Raw genomic sequence first — 21,748 nt, forward strand, 5'->3', positions numbered from 1 at the left:
ACCACGCTAGCCTTGTATGCGACTTATTTCTTCTTTCCCCAGCAAACCACCTGACCAGGGAGTTGCCCTGGGCAAGTACTCCCATAGCTTCGTGTACTAAGTCTCTGTCAAAGCACGTTTCATTATTGGAATCGTGTTAAACCATCTCCTCCACTAGCAGACCATAAGTCCTAGTAGGACAAAGACCATATCCCTCTTGTTCACGGCTGTGCCCCCAGGGCTGGTACAGAGTCAGTGTCTGAAGAAGTGAAGACTTCCGTTCAAGTTATTAGTTGTGTGACTAGGGAAAATCACTCTCTGAGACTCAGTGTCCCCATCTATACAATTAGCATGTTGCAGTCAGGGGTTCCTAGTGGTTTTTACATGCGTGGAGTCTTCTTGCCTCAATGAGCTGAAGAGGACCCTCTGCCTTGCCTGGCTGGTGGGCCCAGGGGTTGAGTGTGGACCTACGAACCAGGAGGTCACAGTTTGGTTCCTGGTCAGGGCACATGTGCAGGTTGTGGGCTCCGTCCCCAGTAGGGGGCGTTCAGGAATTCTCTCTCATTGTTGATGTTTCTATCTCTCTCGCCTTCTCCATTCCTCTCTAAAATCAATTTTAAAAAAATTAAAAAGAGGATCCCCCCTTAACTAGCTTTCTTGAAGTCCTGTGACCCTTCACTGATCACCCTTGATTTCTGGAGGCAGCAAAAGGTTGCTTTTGGAGCTTCCCGGACCTATGAAGTTCGAACACCAGGAACAACTTTAATGTATAGTCAGTGGTCCCTAGTGGAAACAGATGGGGAACCACTGAGGACCTCAGATTCTCCAAGGCCCTGTCTGTCCCAGCCCAAGTGTGGAAACTTCTGCTTATCAGAGAAGGGGATGGTGAGAAATGCCACCACCGCAGACTGAAGAAGCGAATCTGCCTGCAGGAGCCCAGGAGTCCACATTGCCCCCGGGAGCCTGTTACACACATTTACTCCTGGTGGGAGAGCAGGGAGGGGTTTTAAAGCAGTCTGGCTGCTTCAACTTAGTGAAGTTCCCGTGCCTTTTCCGAGTTACAGCTGTGAGGAGGGAGTGGGGGCATTGGGCCTCTGCATTCCTGAGCCCAATCAACAAATGGGCGCTACTACACCTCCTTCTGGGACGGCTGACCATCCCCAACCCTTCCCATGGGCTGCGGTCCCAGGACCCGAGGGCGCAGCTTGCTTCCTGCGGGGGGCGGGGGAGCGGGTACCCAGAGCCCTTGTCCAGGGAGGTGGGCTAAACGAGAACCCTGGGCACCACGTTCCCGCGGGGGCAGGTTTTGGGGTGGAACCGTGATTTTAACCCTTTCGCTTCCAGGGAGTGACCCTATCCCCCAGATATCCACCTTTTAGGAGTGCGCGCGCCATTAGGGCTGCACGCTCACCCAGTGTGACGACCTCGGGTGACTGAGAAACTGAGGCCCCCAGAGGGAAGTGACCTGTGAGATGTCCCGCAGGAAAACAGACGCTGAGTCCGGTCTAGAACCCCGGTCTTCCAGGCCTTGCTCTGGCTTCTACCCCAGGACTGAGGGTCCCCGCGAGGTGCTCCCCTTAGGGAATTCCCGACCGCGGACCTTCCGAGCCCGGAATCGCCCGGGAGTCTGCATCGTTTGGCATATTGTCAACTTCTTCCGCAGCTCCGCACCAGCTTCGCGGCGCCGGGAGAGAGGGGTGCCGGGGAAGCCTACGCTCACCCCCGTCCTAGAGGCAACTTGGAGCGGGAGGCTCGGAACCCGCGGAACGCACTGGCCCTTTAAGGGGGGGACAGGGCGCATGCGCGGCGCGGGCCGGAGCCCAGCCGGGTGGGCGGTGGGAGGGTAGGGGATGAGGCGGGCGACAGCTGGGCCCTGGGGCGGTGGGGACCACGGCGGGCCCGGCTTTGCCCGTGCATGCACCCCGCGCCCTGCGGACTGCTCTCCGGGGACTAGCGCAGCTCGCCCAAGCTTTATCTCCCGCATCCAGCTCCCCTCGCCGGCCGGAGCTGCGCGAGCCTGCGGACTTGCCCTCCCCGCCCCGCTGATCCTTTCTCCACCTCCTCAGCCGGGGCCGCAGGAGCCCGAGCGAGCGAACCGCCCCGAAGCATCCTTGGCCCGCCCTGGCCGCGCCGCCGCCCATGCTGCAGCCAGTCCGGGCGGCGACCCAGCAGCCGGAGCCTGCAGCGCGGTGACTTCAGCTTGGCCCCTGCGCGCCGCACGGGGCAAAGCCGCTGAACCCCGGGCCCCGGAAAGGGACCCGCGCCCCGCGATGGCTGGGCTGGCGCCGCGCCGCGCAGGGTGCCCGCTTTCCGCCTGCTGAGACGTGCCCGGCTGCGGATCCGCCGAGCCTCGGCTTGCCCCGCCCCGCCCTTCCCCCTTCTGGGGGCTCCGCTGCAGCGTCCAGGGAGTGAGGGGACAGGGCGGAGACAAAGCCCACTTTGTGCGGGGAGTTGGCTGCGGGCGTGGAATGTGCGCGTCGGCGCGTGCCCCCTCCCCGCACCCCGCCAGCTGCGAGTCTTGGCTCCCGGACTGGTCACGGTGAAGAAATCGCGCCCCCTCGCCGCCCCCGGCCGGGGGTTTGGGGGTCCGTGCTCAGAGCTGATGCGGCCTGAAGTCGCCTCGGTACCCCCCAGCCCAGGAGCGCGCGCAGGTGTGAGCGTGCGGTATTTTGCGGAGGACTTTGTTCTCTCCAAAACTAGAACCCGGGGGGCCCAGTCAGCGTGGGCATCCGTGCCTTGACCCTCTCCGTGGCCGCAGGTCTGAGCTGTCGGGCCTCAGTTTCCCCCCGACTGTTCTCTCTGAAAGCCCAGACTGCTGCCAGTCATTGTTCTCGCTGTCAAATGGGGGTGCTTTCTGAAGGCTGCCAAGTTGGGGTGTTCCCTCTTTATCCCGTTTTCTCAAAGAGTACAAGGCCTCTAAGGATGACCCCGGACCCCTAACCCCTTCTGTCCCCCACTGCACGCTGAGGCACTGATTTTCTTATTACTGAGTAGTATTTTATTGTACCGGAGCCACGCCCTGGTTTCTTAAAGGCGCCTGTACTCTGTTTGGCCATGTGTTATCTCTGCAGCTGGTGTGTGGGAGGCCTCCTGTGAGCCACCAGTTTTTCCCTGTCTTCTGAGACGTCCTTCCGGCCCCTGTCAAGGATTTGGGGATGCCAGGAGGGAAGAAGGTGATCGGGGGCGGTGCTGCCCCGGCCACTGCCTCTGCTGCCTCCCCTGGGGCCAGGCGTTTGGAGACCAGCGAAGGGGCATCAGCCCAGAGAGATGATGAGCCAGAGGAGGAAGGGGAAGAGGACCTGCGGGATGGAGGTGTCCCCTTCTATGTCAACCGGGGTGGACTGCCTGTGGACGAGGCCACCTGGGAAAGGATGTGGAAGCACGTGGCCAAGATCCATCCCGATGGAGAAAAGGTGGCCCAGCGGATCCGAGGGGCCATGGACCTGCCCAAGGTGAGGGGGGTGTGTGTGTTGGGAGCAGGGTGGGGGATCTGGGTTTTCGTGACCTTGAGGTTGAGAGACCAAAGCCACACTTTGCTTGGTGGGGTTAGGGGGCTGTCATGGTAAGATTAAAAATACAGGCAGGTTGTGCCTTCCAGAACTTTCTCCCAGCTGCAGCTGAGGTGGTTCTGGGAGGCCCACAGCCCCATTTCCTGGAGGCCCTCCTCTGTCTTTTTAAAAATGCCCGTGCTTTATGGGCAGGGCAGCAGATTGACAGGTACATAATGTGGATTGATATCTTATTTGCTAAACCAGAGAACTGTGGGCAGAGAGAGAATGAATGATTAAGGAGGATACAGGGCTTCACATATTGAAAAAACGTTTTCATGTGTTATCTCACTGAATTCCCCAACAGTCTCGTGAAGTAAGTGCAGATTGAGGCCCATTTTCCAGATGGGAAATATGAAAACTCAAGTCAGAACTCAGGGTCCCATAGCCAGTAAGTGGTAGAACTGGGCCTTCGGGTTCCAGGTCATCTACTCTGCTGGACACTAGATGGGGACAGTTAGTTGTGCCCTGGCTGGTGTGGGTTGGTTGGGTGTCGTCCCATGCACCAATAGGTTGCCAGTTCGATTCCAAGTCAGGGCATATACTGGGGTTGCAGGCTTGATCCCTGGTGGGGGTCGTGCAGGAGGCATCTGACTGATGTTTCACTCTCACATCAATGTTTTTCTCTCCCTCTCCTTCCTTCTTCTCTCTATACAAAGCAATAATAATTTTTTAAAAAATCTTTTAAAAAAGAAAAAAAGAACCAGCTGGAGTGGCTCAGTGATTGAGTGTTGACCTATGAACCAGGCGGTCTCAGTTCAATTCCCAGTCAGGGCACATGCCCAGTTGCTGGCTCAATCCCCAGTGAGGGCCGAGCAGGAGGCAGCCAATGAATGATTCTCTCTCATTATTGATGTTTCTATCTTTCTCTCCCTCTCCCTTCCTCTCTGAAAGCAATAAAAATATATATTTTTTAAAAAGAAGGCCTATGGAGAGGAGTTAAGTTAAATAAATTTTCTGTGCACGGCTGGAAGTCCTCCATGACGGCTGTCTTCAGTGGTGTCACCCACGAAGGCTGAGGCTGTGTCTCATTCCTCTTTGTTTTTCCAAGGTTTCCTGTGTGCCTGGCACAGAACAGGCATTTATATGTGCTTGCTCAGTGAAAGGGTGCTGGAGCCTTTGCGTGCTGTACAGTGGAAACACATGCCTGATTTTTCTCTCTAACATCTATGGTCAAGTTAACTAAAGAAGCAGAGGCTTGAAATCCCCAAAGAAAAGCTCTTGGGACAGAGATCAGAACCCAGAGGTTAGCCCTGATGGCTCAGGTGAGAAGGAAGGGGCTGGGCAGAGTGGCAGTTCAAGTGGATTCGAGACAAGTGTCCTGTTTTGTTTTTATCACGTTACGGGTAGAGCCATGAGAAACTACCTTCTGGGAAAAGGGAATTCAGAGGTTGGAGTTTGAGCAACTGCCTGATGTTTCCTGAGTAAATAAAATGTGGATTGATTTTGAAGGGCTATACAGTTGCCCTCTTACTAACTTAGCGTTTATTTAGCTAATCTACTATGCGTAGACATTTTGTCCTATAATGTATTCTTAAAATGAACACTGTGGCAAACATTTTAAAATGTAAATGTGGGGGTCCGTCTCTGGTTATCTTCTTGAGATAAATTCCTAGAAGAGAAAGTATTGAGTCAAAGGATATGACCATTGGGTCCAGGTTGCTCACCTATCTATCTGACCTTAAACAGGTCCCTTGAGCCTATCTGAGCCACAGTTTTCTCCTCTGTCACCGGGGGTTGATTGTGGTGAAGGTTAAGTGAGAGGCTGTACTAAAACATCTGCCAAACTAAAGCCTAAAACCAATACTGGTTATTGGGTGTTCATTTCCTTTTGCATGTCCTTCATCACTCAGAACATATGAGCTCATGAGGCCAGAGCCACGTGCTTCTCCCACATGAACAAGTTGGTGTTTAGCAGACAGCTCTCCAGCCATCTTGTTTATGTCTAAGCCATGTTATAGAAAAATGTGAATGGTTCTGGAGACTAAAAAAGAAGGAAAAAAAAAATCAATGAGTTCATTAGGGACTGGTCTATAATGTCATCCTCAACCATCGTCATGCATAGGAAAGATACCAATGAAGAACTGAAGCTGTTGTCGGCGGAGGAGTGTGTATCCTGGCCAATAGGAGTATGGTAGTGTCACGGGAATTTTGTGAGAAGATTGGGAAAATCCAAAACTTCCCCTCCTCAAACCACAGGAAAAAAGTGTTGCAGATAGAAAACCCACCCAATCTGTGTGGGGTTCCTCCTTGGCCTTGGCCCAGAGTAGAAAGCAGCCCCGGAGTCTGGGAGGCATCCATGGTTGGATCCCACCGTGCCAGCAGAGTGGACTGACCACTGGACTGGCCGCTCCCGACTGGTCACGTCCTTGGAGCTGGCATTCTCTGCAGAGGTCACACCATGGTGGGCCCAAGAGGTGTTTTGTTGGGACAGCACAATGTTTTAGAAGACCCTTGAGCTAAAATTTAAAATTGGGAGGTTTCACATGAAGATCCAGATTTTGGGCATCTTTTCAGAGGAAGATCTGGGTACAGAGAATCTGCAGTCACACATGGCAGTGGCAGCTGGAGCTGAGGGGTGGTTCCCCCTCCCCCCATTGGCCACAGTCCCCACCACTCACTCCCAGCCTGCCTTCCCCATTTGTTACCCGTGTGGTCCCTGCAGGTTGTTGAGTCTGGGATTCCTGCCATCCCTGCCGTGTAGTGTGATAAAGAGAGAGAGCTCTGCTCTCAGAGGCAGCACCATGTTAACATCCTGGCTCTCCCACGATGCCTTTTGTGAGGAAGGTCTGCAGGCTCCTGTGCCTCCGTTTTCTCAGCTATAAAATGGGGATAGTAGCAATATCCTTTTCCGAGGATGTCGGGAGGAACTGGTGAAGTAAAAGCTTGTGAAACGGGTGAACACATCATTCATACCCAGCAAACGGAGCAAGGACTGAGGGTGCAGACACCCTACAGGCGCTGTAGAGAAACGTCTTTTAAAAGGATGGTACCAGTATGTTAAAAGGCAGCCGTTTCTAAAAGGATCCCAGAGCCAGGGACAGTTTGTGCTCCTTCATAAGAATCTCACCTTGGTGTTCTAGGCTGCCATCATCTCTAAAAGCTCAGTGGCCACTCTTCCCAAAGCCAGCTGCTGAAGGCCTTCTGATTGTGGCTCTGGCCACGGGGCTCCTACAGAATACAAGTTTGGATGTCGAGCCAGCATGTGCTGACCAGTGGTTGGCACACACGGAAGTAACAGTGACAGCCAGCAGGAACTGAGCTTTGCCGTGTGCCTGAGCCTGTTCTAAGGCCTTGACATGAGCATCCCAGTTAGGTATCATGGTTCTGTTATGGTGCCCCTTTTACAAACGAGGCGTCTGAGGCACAGACTCATTAGGGAGCTTGATGCCAGACAGTGGATGGCGGGGCTGGGATTAGACAGCGATAGTCCGGTTCTGGAACCACTCTGCAACCTCCAGGCTTCTCCTGCTTCTTGCCCACACACTCAGCTGTCCTCCCTCCCCGAGCCTCCCTAATGTGCTGGACTGAGATGGACTTCGCCGGGGGAATGACTGAACAGAGCTCAGGATTCGGGGGTTCCTGCAGCAAGGCTAACCCTGGGCCTTGGTAGTGGAGGAGGAGTTGTCTGGGAAGCCAAGCTCACTCACCCCTACTGCACCCCGACCCTCAACAGTGAGAAGCATTTCATGGCTCCTGATTTGGGAGGAGAGAGGGGTGTCAGGGCAGATCCAGGCTGCCAGTCCTAAAGTGGGCCTGGCCGGTGGGCCGTACAGAAACTTGCTCATTTGTTTCTGAGCGGGTGAGTGCATGCTTGTGTGACCATTCGGAAGAAAGGGGTTGCGCTGTCTGCAGTGGCTGCATGCGTCAGCCTGGGTCCCGGAGCTGGCCACAGCGCCTTCCCGCCGAGCCTCAGTGGTGTGGCCTCGGAGGCCCTGCTGGGAGCCCAGAGGAGTGGGACTTGCTCCTAGAAATCTGGTTCTTCTACCCAAAGAGGCCTGTTCTGTGGCCCCAGAGGACCCAGCCGGTGCCCCTCAGCCTCCTCCCTCGCTGACTTGTTGCAGCCAAACTGCCAGGATTTGGGCTCCGAGCACCCACACCGGCATGGTGGCCCTTGCCCTGGAGACCGCCTGGTTGTTGAGGGGACGGCCTCAGGGGTCTGCAGCTCTGACCTAGCTCCTCGCAGCCCAAGCCTTGCAGCGTCCAGCCCTCAGGAGGCGCCTGCTGACGCCCCGTCTCTCCCCTTCTGGGCTGAGCACTGGAAATCCCCTCCTGGTGGGAGGACTGCCTGGTGGCCTGGTCACCGGGCTGCTTCTGGGTGTGGCGCCGGCAGGAAGGGAAACCAGGGCTCCTGGGCCTCCATGAAACCCCTCCAAAGTGGTTAGACCGTGGCAAGTAGAGCCACAGCAAGACCTGTCGCGACGTGTCCCTCTGCCTGCCACCCCCGCAGTCCAGCCCGGGTAGGAGCTGGAGGCCTGGTCAATGTGCCATGACAGGGGTGGGTAGCACCTACTGCCGGGGGTTGGGGGTGTTCATCCCTCGCTGGAGTGCTCCCCCAGCCCAGGGCAGGCCCTGAGAGGACGGGACACCAGGTCAACCGGCTTTGATCCAGCACTTGAACCAGAACCAGCCCCACATCCAAATGAACTTAACCGCAACATTGACATTCTTGTTGAGCCTTAGAGTCGCTGGCTATTTAAGATTCAAAACAGTCGGTGAGTCAACCTGTGTTTTTCTAAAATTATTAAAGAAAACAAAATCGGAACATCAACAGAAGCTCCAAATTAGGAATGCTATTAAGTGCCGGGAGGGAGAGGAACGGCCATGGGGGAGGCCTGGCCGGAGCCTCCATAAAGGGTTTTGCCAAGGAGAGAGGCTCAGGGTAGGAGGGAAGCGGGGAGGCCCCCTCGGCATTGGCTTCTCTGGGGGGCAATCTGGGTTTCCGGGGGCTGGAAGCTTTGGGGAGCCTTCCTCTGTGACCAGGGCTCTTTCTCTGTCCCCAGATTCCCGTACCGACTGTGCCTACGTTCCCACCCTCCACGCCGGTCCCTGAGCGCCTGGAAGCCGTGCAGCGCTACATCAGGGAGCTGCAGTATCCTCCCAGGCCAGGGTCGGCTGCTGGTCCAGAGGCGGAGCGGGGCTTGTTTCACTGGGCTGGAGAGGTATCCGCAGAGCAGCATCGGCCACGGCCCAGGCCGCAGCTCACAGGGCAGCTCGCGCCCCTGGAGTTGGGCAAGCCCAGCCTGTGCAAGCAAGCCCAGGGCCTGTGGTGCATGGCAGACCCACTCTCGCCACCCGCTTCCTTCTCCGTGTGATGGGGCAAACGTCTCCTGCGCTACCTGCTGGCCGTGGCCCCGTCTAGGTCCACTAGCCCAGACCTCCTCTGCTGTCCATCCAGCCCAGCAGAAGGAGGGAGGGGAACTTAAAAAACTAATAGTTTTAAAGGCAGTGGGGGTCGGGGTGGGGGGACAGGTAGAAGCGGAAAGGGATTTTATGCTCCAGGAGGTGACATCCACATCTTGGCATGTTCTCCCAGTTCTGTGCCTGTTTCTTCCCTGGCAGGGGGCCAGTTGCCCAGCAATGAAGAGCTGGACCCCCTGAGCCCAGACCCCACGGGTTCCCTGCTCTGGGCCCCTCTTGCTCTCTGCCCTGTATGTCCTGGGTTCTCTCCCCCAGCCCCTCCGGCTGCAGGGAAGGCAGAAATGGAAGGACCGGGCCCTAAGCGGGAGAAAGCCAGGCTGGTTACTGAGAATCAGATCCAGCTCTCCCTTTGTCAGTGGGGAAATTTCGGCCTTGAAACGGGAGGGTGGCCCAGGAGCAGCACCCAGCAATTTAGCCACACTGGACCCCCCCCCCCCCCCCATACACACATACACACACACACCAGCCTTTTCCTGTTGGTTCATGCTGCTTCCCGGCTGTCTAAGCCCAGCCGCTTTCCCAGCCCTGGCTGGCCTGGCTGCCTGCTCCACGGCTCCCTTCCTGGGAGGAGAGGCTGGGGGTGGGGGTGGGGGGGAGAGCAAGGTGGAAACCACAGAGGATAGAGAGGACAGAGAGGGGCCGTACGGGGAAGGAGGAGCACATGTGCTGTGCTCCTCCAGATGATCAGCGTCCCCCCAGGTTCCTCTCAAGAAATACTTTATGAGGTCCTGACCCAGCCTGCACCCCTGGGAGTGCTGGGCCCAGGGTCTGACGAATGGGTGGGGAGGTGGGACATGCCTCTGCCAGACCAAGCCGGGCCGCCCTTAACCAGCACCGCAGGTACAATCACACAGGGACCCAGTTCTTTGAAATCAAGAAAAGCAGACCCCTCACAGGGTAAGTGTGGGCGCGCGGTCCCTCCGCCACGGCGGACAGTGCTCCTCGGCGGGTTGGAGCGCCTCGGGGCCTTCGGGTGGAAGCTTGTGAGGCAGGCAGGGCCTCTCCCAGGGAGCAGGCCCCAGAGGCGGGTCCCCTGCACCCCATCTCCTTCACCGCACACCGCAGGGGCCCCAGGATGCCACGAAGAGGACCTGGGGCCGAGATGAACACCGGGCTCCCATGCTGAGCTGGGGGTGATGGGCACCCCCCCCTGCTTGTCTTGGGAATGACAGGGTGGTCCCAGGTAGAAGCCTTATTGTTTTCTTTTCAATGAGGTGAGCCTAGCCGGAGAGAGCTCCCCCATCGCAGGGAACCTGTGGTCACCCCATTTGCCTCATTGGACTACTCTGGTCCTTTAGTACAAGGCCCTGTGTCTAAGCAACGGGGTCCCTCCTCATCTCTCACTTCCTAACCCACCACCCAGCGGGTAGACCCCTGGTTGGCTTGGCCCTGGGGAAGCCCCGGGACAGAGGAGAGAGAGGAGTGAGGGCCACCCCCCTCACTGGGCCTGGGGGGGGGGGGGGCTGGGAGCTCAGCCCAAAGCTGTCCATGGGCTTAAAGCCCTGTGTTTTAAAAATTAATGTGGCTTTTACATCTCGTTCTACCCCTAGCCTGTCCATGTCCGCTTTCCAGTGAAGAATGCTTTAAGTGGGTTATTAGCTAAATTCCTCAATGACCCCCTGGTGCAAGGCAGCCTCCCTCACCCTGAAAGCTTTGCTCTTGTCCTGACTGCGGAGTGACAGGCCTAACTCCAGCCTCGTGGGTGGAGGAGTCCAGCACCGTCCTGGGCGAAGAAGCCAGAGGCCAGGCTGCATTCTTAGACCTGGAGGCAGCATTCCGGGCGGAAGGAGGAACCAGGCCTCAGGAACAGGCTGTCTTAAAGTGGCCTGAATTCCAAGTTCAGGACAGGCTGGGGAGTCACCGGGCCAACCGCCCGAGATGCCATGTCCAGGACTCGGGCAGCTGGCCAGCCGTGTGGGAGCAGTTGCAATCAATTACAAGCTCTTTAGAGACATCAGGGTTGGGTCGGGAGCATCCACCGTGCTCCAGAAGGGACAGGATCAATGCCAAGGTGCCCAGCATCCATGGCACGCTTTCCCACCGGCCCCCACACCACGACTGCAGAAGGCCTCCCACCCCCACCCCCACCCCCTCCAGTGGCTGTCAAAGGGCTGTCTGTGACTGTGTGCTCTCCATTCATGCTCCCGCCCCCAGAGGTCAGGAGCCTGCGGTGGGAGGAGGAAGTGAAAGGAGGGAAGGGAAGGGACCTCCTTCCTTATCTTTGGTTGGCTGCCTCTTCGTATACCCTCTCTGGCTCAGGATGGACCTGGGGGAGGGAAGGGAGGTGCTGGGCCTGAGCTGAGGCAGCTTGGATGGGAGAAGGGTCTCTGTTCCAGCATTTCTAATCCACCTGCCCCCTCCTGACACTCCCCCACTGGAAAGGGCTACAGGCTCTGTCCTCATGGCTCTGCCTCCCTGCCCCCAGGCTGATGGACCTGGCCAAGGAAATGACCAAAGAGGCTCTGCCAATCAAATGCCTGGAAGCCGTGATCCTGGGAATGTATCCTTCCTCAGCCCTGGGAGGGGGCAGGCACACTCCGGGCCCCAGCTTCCTCCTCTGAAAGAAGTGGGGGGGGGGGGGGGCTAATGGGCTCCAGGGCCCTCACAACTCGCTTTCCCAGCACTTGAACTTGGCTCCAAAGTGAAGGAGCTTGAGGGGGTCTCGGTCCCCCATGCCTCAGTGGCTAACTTCCCAGGCTTACTGGGAAGCTCTCCTTTGAGTCACGTGGATACTGTGACCTGTTCTCTGACCCCTAGATCAGGGCACATTGTCTCACAAAGGCTTCTGTGCCATTTCCAAGGACCAAACAGTCGGAAAAGCAGGGCGAATGCCAACAGGTTGGCATTTCCAGGGCATGGTGATTTGTGAAGATGATGGGTGGGATCTTTGGAACAGAACTTCCTGCCTTTAAAAAGGAAAGCAAGTAGGGTTTCTCAGTCATTCCTCCCAAAGGGCAGAGCTGGGACCTATAGCTTGGCCCCGAGGTGGGGAGATAAGCCTCCCGTTAGGGCAGGGTGGGGAGGCAGGTGCATAGGGCCAGTTCTCTGACCTGATTGGTTGGTGCAGGAGCCTTGCCCTTTTTTTGTCGTTTTCTTTTACTATAGAAAAATTTAAGCCGGTATGAACATAGAACAATATAATAAATCCCATGTGCCCAGCACTCAGTTTTACCAATTCAGGGCCAATCTCGATTCATCTCTGTGTATCCCTCACATCCCCCCTTTCCCATAGTACCATAGGCTTTTAAATATTCTGCCTGCCCCTCTGGGGCAGGCACCTGGCTCCGTGTGCAGAGAGGATGAGGGGAGGGTGCCTAACGGAATAAGGAGTCCACTCGCTGGAATAGGTCGGGGAGAAGATGGTCCGAGGGCAGGAGCACAGCCTCTCCGAGCAGGACTGAAGCCAAGGGGGCCACCCCTCCCCCATAGCATCGCTGCCTTAGATTATACAGAGACTGCGGGTCCTCCCAGAGCCTGATGAGCATTGCCCTGTCTGAAGGGTCCTTTGCAGGGACGAGGGTGAGGCCAGCCCGAGAACTTCAGGCCACTACCAGCGCCTCCTTCCTGACCCCATATTGCTTCTCCTTCAGGGGTCACACACCAAAGTGGGGCTCCCACCCACATTGAAGGAGGGAGACACCTCCCCTCCCCCGACACATAGAAGCAGGTCCACGCAGGGTCACGCCATCTCAGAGGCCTTTCCTGGGTTACCTGGTGGCTCGTGGGCAGGAAGAAAACAGGGCAGCCCCCATCGGGCGGAGGGCCTCCCTGCACTGGCCCCACAGCCACTCCCTTAGTCGCTGCACACATGCTTAGTCCCTTAGTCCCTGCGCTCACCCTCTGCACGGAGCCTGTGCCGTGCACATCTCTGTGTCCTCAGTCACTTGCAAGGAGTCGCTCAGAAGTATGGTAATGACTGAGGGCACCGACTTCGGGGTCCTGAATCCTAGTTCTCACCTACTTACTGTGTGACCCCGAGCAAGTTCCTCAACATCTCAGAGTCTCGCAGCTTCTGTGAAATGGGGGACAATGGCCGTTGCTAGGACAACTGAATGGGTGGGTACATGTAGGACACTTGGCACAGTGTCTGTACACAGTATCTACTCTAAGTTTTTATCTCACTCATCTTCTACCCATTCGTTCAAGAAGAGTTTTATTGAGTGACTGTTACGTGCCTGCCTCCACGCTGAGTCCCAGAGATACAGCAAAGAACATGACAGACAAGGTCCCAGTTCTCAGAAGTTTGTAAGCCATAAAAAAGCAAGTAAAGAAATAAAATAGTTACAGATTGGGGTGAGTGTGCCGTGGGGAAAAGGAAGAGTCGAGCAGACTTGCTTTAGAAAGGGAGGTCAGTGAGGCTGGCCAGGCCTAAGGCACGAGAAGGAGCCAGCCCAGGGCGGGTGGGGAGCAGCCCTCCGGCAAAAGCTAGTGCAGAAGGTCCTCTGGTGGGAAACCCAGGTGGATGGGGAGGCTGAGCAAGTGGGGCGAGCGAGGAGGAGGTTGGAGTGGGCCACGGGGCCCGGCGGCATGGGCCTCCGGGGCTGTGGGAACAGGCTTGGCTTTATTTGCAGGGCGATGGGCAGTAAGTGTGTATGGGGAGGAGCAGTGGGAGTGAAAGAGGACAGGATTGTCTGCATCTGTGAGGAAATGTGTGCATGAGAGAGAAAAACCACGTGAGAACGCATCTGGGAGACAATGCAGGGGTGAGGGGAAGTGTGTGTGGCTGATGGAAGGAAGGAGAGAGGGAGAAGGAGGGCAGTGGGTGCAGCCAGCAGGCCTCTCTCATGCCTCCTTAAGCCGCAAGGACTTTGGAGAGCCCTGCGGTTTGGAGTGAAGGACTCACTATTAGCTGTTATTTTGTGAATGGTGCTTGACATCGTAGCAGCAGACACTCGTCACTGAGAGCCCTGCCCCTTAGAGATTCCGTTTAGTGAGCACCTACTGCATGCCAGGCACAAGGCTAGACAACAGGATATGGAGGTGAGCAAAGCATGGTGTCAGGAACGAGGGCCCCTCACCCAGACTGTCCCTGGGGTGGGGGGCGTGCAGCCCCAGTCCTGCCCCACGAGTTGGCCCTGTGCCTCACCCAGGCTGGTTCCTTAGCTGAGCTGACATGGCCAGTTACCTCACCAACAGCATGCCCACCCTGGAACGCTTCCCCATCAGCTTCAAGAGCTACTTCTCAGGGAACTACTTCCGCCACATCGTGCTGGGGGTGAACTTCGGGGGCCGCTACGGGGCCCTGGGCATGAGCCGGCGCGAGGACCTGATGTACAAGCCGCCCGCCTTCCGCACGCTCAGCGACCTCGTGCTGGACTACGAGGCTGCCTACGGCCGCTGCTGGCACGTGCTGAAGAAGGTGAAGCTGGGCCAGTGCGTGTCCCACGACCCGCACAGCGTGGAGCAGATCGAGTGGAAGCACTCGGTGCTGGACGTGGACAGGCTGGGCCGCGAGGACTTGCGCAAGGAGCTGGAGCGGCACGCCCGCGACATGCGGCTCAAGGTCAGTGTGGGCTCCCACCCTGCCCGCGGGGAAAAGGCCCTCTCCCCCGGGGTGGAGGTAAAGGGGCTGCCGCTTCCTAGAGGGACACTCCTACGGGAATGCCATCACCCCTCACCCACCCCACTGCCACCCCAGCGGAGCGGGGAGGAGCTGGTGGGTGGGAAGTTTCAGCAGTGTCTTTGCTCAGAGGTCACTATTTTGAGACAGTCCCTCAGGCGGGCAGGCCAGGGAAGGCTCCGGAAGGAGGCGGCCAGAGAGCTGGGTTTGGGGAGAGGGCAGGCCTTCACACTTGGGGGGACGGGGAGGGGGGGGGGAACTCCAGGAGGAGGATAAAGATCTCTGAGTAAAGATCCACAGGTGGGAAGTCAGGGCCTGTATGGAGGGACTGGTGGGTTGGGTACAAGGGGGGCCTCCATCACCCCCATGCATCCTACCTCTTTTTTTTTTCTTTTTTAAAAAAATATATTTTTATTAATTTCAGAGAGGAATGAAGAGGGAGAGAGAAGCATCAATGATGAGAGAGAAGCATTGATCAGCTGCCTCCTGCATGCTTCCTACTGGGGATTGAGCCCTCAACTCGGGCATGTGCCCTGACCGGGAATCGGACCATGACCTCCTGGTTCATAGGTCGACACTCAACCACTGAGCCATCCTGACTCTTGACCCTTCACACACACTCGCCCTCCAGTAAAGGACTAGGAGGAAGTCAGAAAAAGAAGGAAGTCAGACCATGGGAAGACAGTGAGATAGTAGTTCCTTCTGCTCTCCCACCCCAATGAGCAGGAGTGGGAGGGGCTGCTGCCCCCTGAGCAGGGGGGCTGAGCTGCTGAGGAGTTTGCCCCCGAGCTTGACAGTGGACAGAATCTTGACCTCTCGCTCAGTCCCCCTGGACTGAGGGTGCCTCCCCTGGGGCCTGCCAGGCCCTTCCTGGGGTTCAGCCCCTCCGCATTGCTCAGTCACTGCTGTGCTGTGATCTGCCCCTCCCGGCAGCCTGGTGCCAAAACCATGACCTCAGTACTTTCACATGCACTGATGCTCCCCACAGCCTGCCCTGCCAGCCCGAGGCCATGACCTTCTGGGTGACAGCACCTTCCCCCAGGGCAGAAGCAGGCCGCAGCCAGCCTGCCGCTCTCCGCTGCCCTGAGCTGCCCTCCCTCTGTAGCGCCGGTTGCCCAGCTCCCTGGCTCCTGCTGCTGGAGTTTTTTACACCTTCAAGGGAGCAGTTTGGACCCGAGTTGAAACCAATGGTTACCTCGTCTTTAGTGCTGTGATTTTCAGTCTGTTCGGTGCTGAGGAGTCCCCATAGTATTTGCCTCTCTCCAGCACCCCCACGGTGTACCCCATGTTTTCAGAATTCAGATCAAGCTGATTGTCCTGCATAAAGGATAATTCATTTGCTTTCCTCAATTGTTTCTTAATAGCTACCAGTCTGAGCTTCTGATTGGCTAGAGATAACCAGTGTCACCCTTGGGGCTGGAAGGATCCCAGCCCAAAGCTCAGACATGGGCCTCTTCCCCAGCTGGCACGTCTGCCTGGCGTGGGGAAATGGCCCTTTTCTCGGGGGTCTCTTATCACGAAAGCTCCGTGACATCCCCCCACATCCACACTATCTTAGGGGTGACTGGGATTGAGCAGCCCTGCTGAGGGCCCCCTGCCCTGGCAGCTTTAGTGCCCGGAACAGGTTTGGGCAGACCGGGAGGCTGGGCAAAGTGGTGGCTTGAGCTTCCTGGGTCCACCCAGTGCAGCCTTGGGGCATGTGGCTCCCACCGAGCAGGCCAGGCTCTGCGGCAGCCCTGGAACGAGTGTCTGTTTCTTCCCCCCCAAGATTGGCAAAGGGACCGGCCCTCCCTCCCCGACCAAGGACCGGAAGAAGGACGTGTCCTCCCCACAGCGGGGCCAGTCCAGCCCCCACCGCAGGAACAGCCGCAGCGAAAGGCGGTGAGTGACGGGGGGCCGGGAAAAGGCTCTCTCCTTTCCTCTCATCTTCTGGATCCAACTTTTTTTCACCCCACTTTTCTCATTCCCACTGTTCTCTTTTGTCCCCGCTGAAGAGAGGTGATTTGGGGGGGTGGGTTTGTGTGTTTGTGTGTTGACACCTCCCAGCAGCAACGCAGTCCCGTTTCCCCAGAGAAAGCAGCACTCACTGGCCCACTGGTTACCCTGGCCCCTGGCGAGAGGTCTGAGGCCAGCGCCTGTGGGAGGGAGAAGAGGAGGCCTGGGCCCTGCCAGACAGAGGTTCTCCCAGAATATTGCTGGGAAAGGTGTGAACATCAGGTAGCGGCGGCTTTGGACAGAACTTTTGCCCCTGCCAGTCTGTGGTTTTTGCCTCTATCTAGATGGCAGAAATATCCCATTAAAATGCCAGGCTACCACCTCCGATTTGTCTCCTACCTGCCAGTCTGGCTCTTGCTTTCAATACCCTTGTCATTCAGGAGCCACCTGTCTGGTGTGATTTAGGGGCACCAGCCAGGCTTCCAATACCCAGCATCTTTCACTTCCATCTAGAGAACTGGGTCCCCTCACAGGGGTTTACACATGAAGCTTTTACAGCCAGCTGTGGCCGGATTAGCTGACCTCCGGCAGAGGGCAGGAGCCTTAAGGGGTCGCAGGGTCCACACTCTGGACAGCACCGGCCGGGATTCCAGAAGCACACCCCCACGTGGACTCTACTGTTGCATTTGGGCACCACGAAGAATGGAGCAGGGAGGTCCCAGGGGCAGCCTCCACTTGCTCCCCCACATCCCTGACGGACCACTCACCCTTCTCCTCCCTCTGCTCTCTCTTCCCTGCAGGCCTTCGGGTGAGAAGAAGCCTTCTGAGCCCAAAGCCATGCCAGACCTCAATGGGTACCAGATCCGGGTGTGAAGTGGGTGGCAACACCCGGCCTCGCCCACTCTGGGGGGCCAGGATCGCCTGCCAGAACCAGCCTGGCTCCTGGGGAAGGTGAGCGGCGGCAGGAAGAGTGTGTTCCAGCTCAGCCACCCAGGCTGCTGCCCCTCCCACGGACGGGGCCAAGCTCCCAACGTTGGGCCGAGAGGCAGTTAGTGTTTTACTTGGAGTTTTTAACTTGACAACTACAGTTTATGGTATTTGGGAAGAACTAAAAATGTGATGGACCTGCCGACGGCTGGCAGGCCTGTGCTTGGGAGAACTAATTGCCAAGCGGCTGAGTGAGGGGGCGTTGCTGGCTCTGCTGGTTCCCCTGCCCCTGGCGACTCTGGGATGTGGGTCCATCCCATGTAGGGGAAATCTCCGAGCCCACAAGGCCTGTGGCAGGACGGCAGAGGGTGGAGGTGTTTCTCCACGTCCACCTGCCCTGGCGGCATCTTGACACAGGGAAAAGGAAGCAGGGTAGGAAACATCCTGGGAGAGGTCTTTGCCCATCTCAGGAGCTTGACACAGTGACATCTCCCCAAGGGCGCGAGTCCACAGCCCAGGAGAGCCTTCGTGACCTTGCAGACCCGCAGACAGACGGTGTTCTGAGGACTGACCACTGGCACGCCCCCTGCTGGAGGGCTGAGGGAGAGCCCACGAGAGAACCACTGGGGGAAGAGTTCCCCAGCTCCTACCCCCTCTTACTTAGCCCAGATCTGCCTCTTGCTGAAGTTGGGCTCCCTGCAGAGGTCTGGGCGGTGCCGAGGGCCCAGATTTGCACTGGGCTCAGCATGACTGTGGGGACTGAACAGAGCTGGCGGGCCCAGGAGCTGTGGCTGGGGACATACACTCAGCCCTGGGTCTGTCCCCTTTCCTCCCCCCTCCCATTACCTCACCCTTGTGGGGAAATGAAGACCTGGTCAGAATGCTTGTGCCCCAGGTCCACCTCCCCTCATCTAGCAGCCTATTTAGATTTGGGGGTCCCAGTGATGATCAGTCAGGGAAGAACCTGAACAGCCGGTTTGCACAGCCCTCCCATCTGGCATGAGAGAACTGGCGGGCAGGTGAGAGGTAGTAGAAAGAGGTTGGTAGGGTTGGGGGAAGGTTCTAGAGTTTTAAGCAACAAGGAGGTGGAGGACAAGGGTGCAGTGTGGCCCCTGAGGAGGGGCAGAGTCTGAGAACTCGGGGGGGGGGGGGGGAGGGTGTACGTGAGAAAAGGATATGGGGGAGAATTTAGAGTCAGGCTGCCTTGGGGAGCAGTGAGTTCCCTATTGCTGGAGGGATTTAGGCAATGACTAGATGGCTACTAGTACTTGTCAGAAAGCGGTTGAGAGGACTCAGGTTATGGAAGGGTAGCTGGATGGGAGGACCATTAAGGTTAATTTTAACTGAGAGGCTCTGATTCAGCCAGGGGCAGCTGTCATGAGGCTTCAGAGGGGCTGGGAGCATGGAAAAGGGAGGATCAGAACTAGATTTGTAAACTCAGATAACCTCACAGGGCCAGGCAGGTGATGAAAAGGAGGACTGCAGGGCTGGGTGGGGACTGTGGCAAACTAAAGAGGGCATAGGCCCCATTAAAGCAGCCACTGCTGCTCAGTTGTTCTCAGAGTGCAGGCCCTGCATTGCCAGATTTTCTGAGATTTTCAGAGGCCAGGACTCTGAATTTTTATGTGAAATATTCTGATTGTTAAATGTTGGCAATCAGTTCAGGAAGTTTTAAAAACCAACATGAAAGAGAATGCCTATTTGTAATCTCTGAAGTGGAGAGCTTGTGCTGGGAAGAAGTGCACGGACGTGCTTTGAGGAGGGAAATGTGAAAGCCCTAGGCTTCCCAGGGCTGGCCGGGCCAGGGCAGGGGCCTCGCTGCGGAGGCTCCCGGAGTGGGCAGCGTCCCATGTTCCTCACTCTCCCTGCAGACCACACACACACCAGAGACTCCATGGTGGCTGTGTCACCAGAGGGGGTGGAGAGGAGTAGCGAGAGTGCAGTTCTCAGCTGCTCCGGAGATGGATGGGACTCGGGAAGCAAAGAAAGAAGAAGGGAGACAGGGTTTCATTGCTAATGGGAGTGTGCCTCAGGAGTGGCACCAGGGGCCGGCAGCTCTTCAAACCAGCAGCTCTTAGCCCAGAGCCAGGCCCAGCAGGGAGGCCAGCTGGTCAGTCCCTGGGGTTCCTCATGGATTACCGGTCCCTGGGGAGGTACTTAACCTGCCCCCTGGGCTACACCTCAGCCAGAGCAAGTGAGGGCCACTGTGACCCCTGACTCACCGTCCCATCCAGCTTTCAGGGAGTGGGGTGGTGGTCCTCATGTTGCCACATTCACCCGAGACGGGGATGGCTCACTTGGGAGGCACGAGGCTGAAAACGAGGCCATTTCCAGGTCTGGATGTGAATGCCTCATGCAGGCCGCTCAGCAGAGAAGTGGCCCCACCTGCCCCAGTGGACCACAGGGCTTGAGACACACAAGGGCAGCTGGGAGCTGGAAGCTTGGGTCAGGGAAACGGGGAAGCTGCTTCCAGAACAGAAGCCTGGAAGGATGCTCCAACCCACAGGTTCCACTCCAGAGCCCCCTGGGAAGAAGGAAGCAGAATGAAGGTCCTGCCCCGATTGCTATCTGTGAGGGGCAAGCTGATCATTCTAGCTGATAATCCCCAGCACCCCGCCTCCTGGCTGAGACCTGGGGGTTGTGGAGACCACCACGGATACAGGGGATGTGGATGCAGTGGTGCTTTTTAATTTATTTTTAACTCCTCTTTCTCATATGTAGCAACCCCTCCTCCCCTCCGGGCGTGTTTACACAGGCTCTGCTTCCGGGCCGGCCTGGCTACAGTTTCTGGGGAGGCAGAGGCAGGGACTTTGAGGCCTTAGTCACCATCCTCAGTATCACCTCATCTCACTTCCTGTGAGGACCAGCAGCCTGGCTCCCCCTGACGCAGGACTGCCTTCCAGCTCTCAGTGTGGGCTCCTCTGCCCCTGGGGTGTGGGCCGCTGGCTGAGGGGTCAAGGTGAAGTCAGAAAAAGCTGCTGGATGAAGGTGGGTCAGGTGGGGTGGGGGGTGATTGCTCCCCAAGCCTGGCTCCTTGTGCTTGGTGCCAGGAAACTGGGTTTAGAGAGCCTGCCCACCCCCCTAACTGCCAGTCCTCTCCCTCCCATGGCCTCAACACATAGTCACCCTCACCCATCACACCGGCCACCCCATCCTTCACAGGCCTGGCTAAGTGGGGAGCGCAGTAGCCCCAGCCCTGGTACAATGGTGAAGCCTAGGGCCAGGGGTCTGAGGAGCAGAGCCCAGAGGAGCCATGTCTGCTTTCGGCCCTGTCATCTCACACTCACCCCTCCCAGCTGGGACCCGACTTCCTGGTTCTGGGATGGGTCTGATTCTGGTCAGCAGCCTTCCCAGAGGCCTGTGTGCGCCTGGGCCTCTTGTCTGGGCTGTTTTCTGGCTTAGCCACGGAGCATCCCCAGCCCACCTCTGGCTCTGAGCGCAGGGAGGCGAGAGCTGGGCTGGCCTGTTGATTGCATTGTCAGCTCCATGGTGTTCACATCCCCACTTCCCTTGTTCCCAGTGCAACAGGGAGGTCCTCCGAGGAGTGTGGGGAGGAGTGTGGGATTGGAGGGGGCGGGCTGCCCAGGCCAGGCAGGGCTGCCGTGGTGCTAGCTGCAGGTCCATCAGTATTGACCCTCACCCCGTCTTGGTGCTCCAGTGTCCCAAGTTCCACTTTTTCTTCAAATCTGATGAGAGAGGGAACCGGGTGTGCATGGCCCCAGGCCTGGAGATGGCGGCCGACCTTTCCCCTTGAGTTTGTGTTGGGCTGCGTGCTGTACTAGTTTTGTCCTTCTTCTCATATCAGTATTGCGCCTCCCCTTCCACTTTTACACTTTGTCTCATTCCCTTCTCACCCTCCCCAAATGAATAAAGTCTCCCCAGCTCCGGCTGCATGGGCTGGCTGGGAACCAGGACCTGCAAGCCTTGTCTCCTTTCCTCTGGGAGCCGGGGCTGGAGCCCACTGGGCCACCGTCAGCCTCGGCGTCTCCGGGAAGAACCTGACCGGAGGTGAGGGGAGCCCCAAACCAGCCAACAGGAAGCCCCACAGCCCCTGCAGTCAGGATGAAACTTCAGGGTTCCTAGTCTGCCCCCCTCAGCCTGCTGAAGCCACAGAGCTCTTGTAAATCCTAACTGGGGAGAACTTCCCTGCTGGCTTAAGTGCACCCCTTCTCCTTCGCACAGCCAGCCTGGTCCCCGCAGGGAGGCTGGAGTCTGCTCCCAGGATACATTCCAGAGCCCTGCTCTTCCTCTCCTCATCCCCAGCAGTCAGTCCCTCCAGAACAGAGGAAGGGTGAATGTCCTCCTGGAAGATGAGGTTATTTCAGGAAACCATAGCAACAGGGACCTGAAGTCCCTTCTCATCACAGTTACCAGTGCA

At 57.4% G+C, this 21,748-nt stretch overlaps 1 protein-coding gene across 1 annotated transcript; it reads left to right on the forward strand.

Moving 5' to 3' along the window:
* The first annotated feature begins 1,820 nt into the window (after nt 1-1,820).
* Nucleotides 1,821-21,390, forward strand: VASH1 (vasohibin 1). Its single transcript, XM_079769951.1, has 8 exons — nt 1,821-2,630; nt 3,051-3,431; nt 8,531-8,619; nt 9,789-9,845; nt 11,374-11,448; nt 14,070-14,451; nt 16,277-16,389; nt 17,244-21,390. Exons 2-8 carry the CDS (start codon nt 3,135-3,137, stop codon nt 17,314-17,316), a joined length of 1,086 nt encoding a protein of 361 aa, XP_079626077.1. The 5' UTR covers nt 1,821-2,630; nt 3,051-3,134; the 3' UTR covers nt 17,317-21,390.
* Nucleotides 21,391-21,748: the final 358 nt, after the last annotated feature.

Source organism: Cnephaeus nilssonii (assembly GCF_951640355.1).
Source record: "Cnephaeus nilssonii genome assembly, chromosome: 4".
Taxonomy (NCBI): domain Eukaryota; kingdom Metazoa; phylum Chordata; class Mammalia; order Chiroptera; family Vespertilionidae; genus Cnephaeus; species Cnephaeus nilssonii.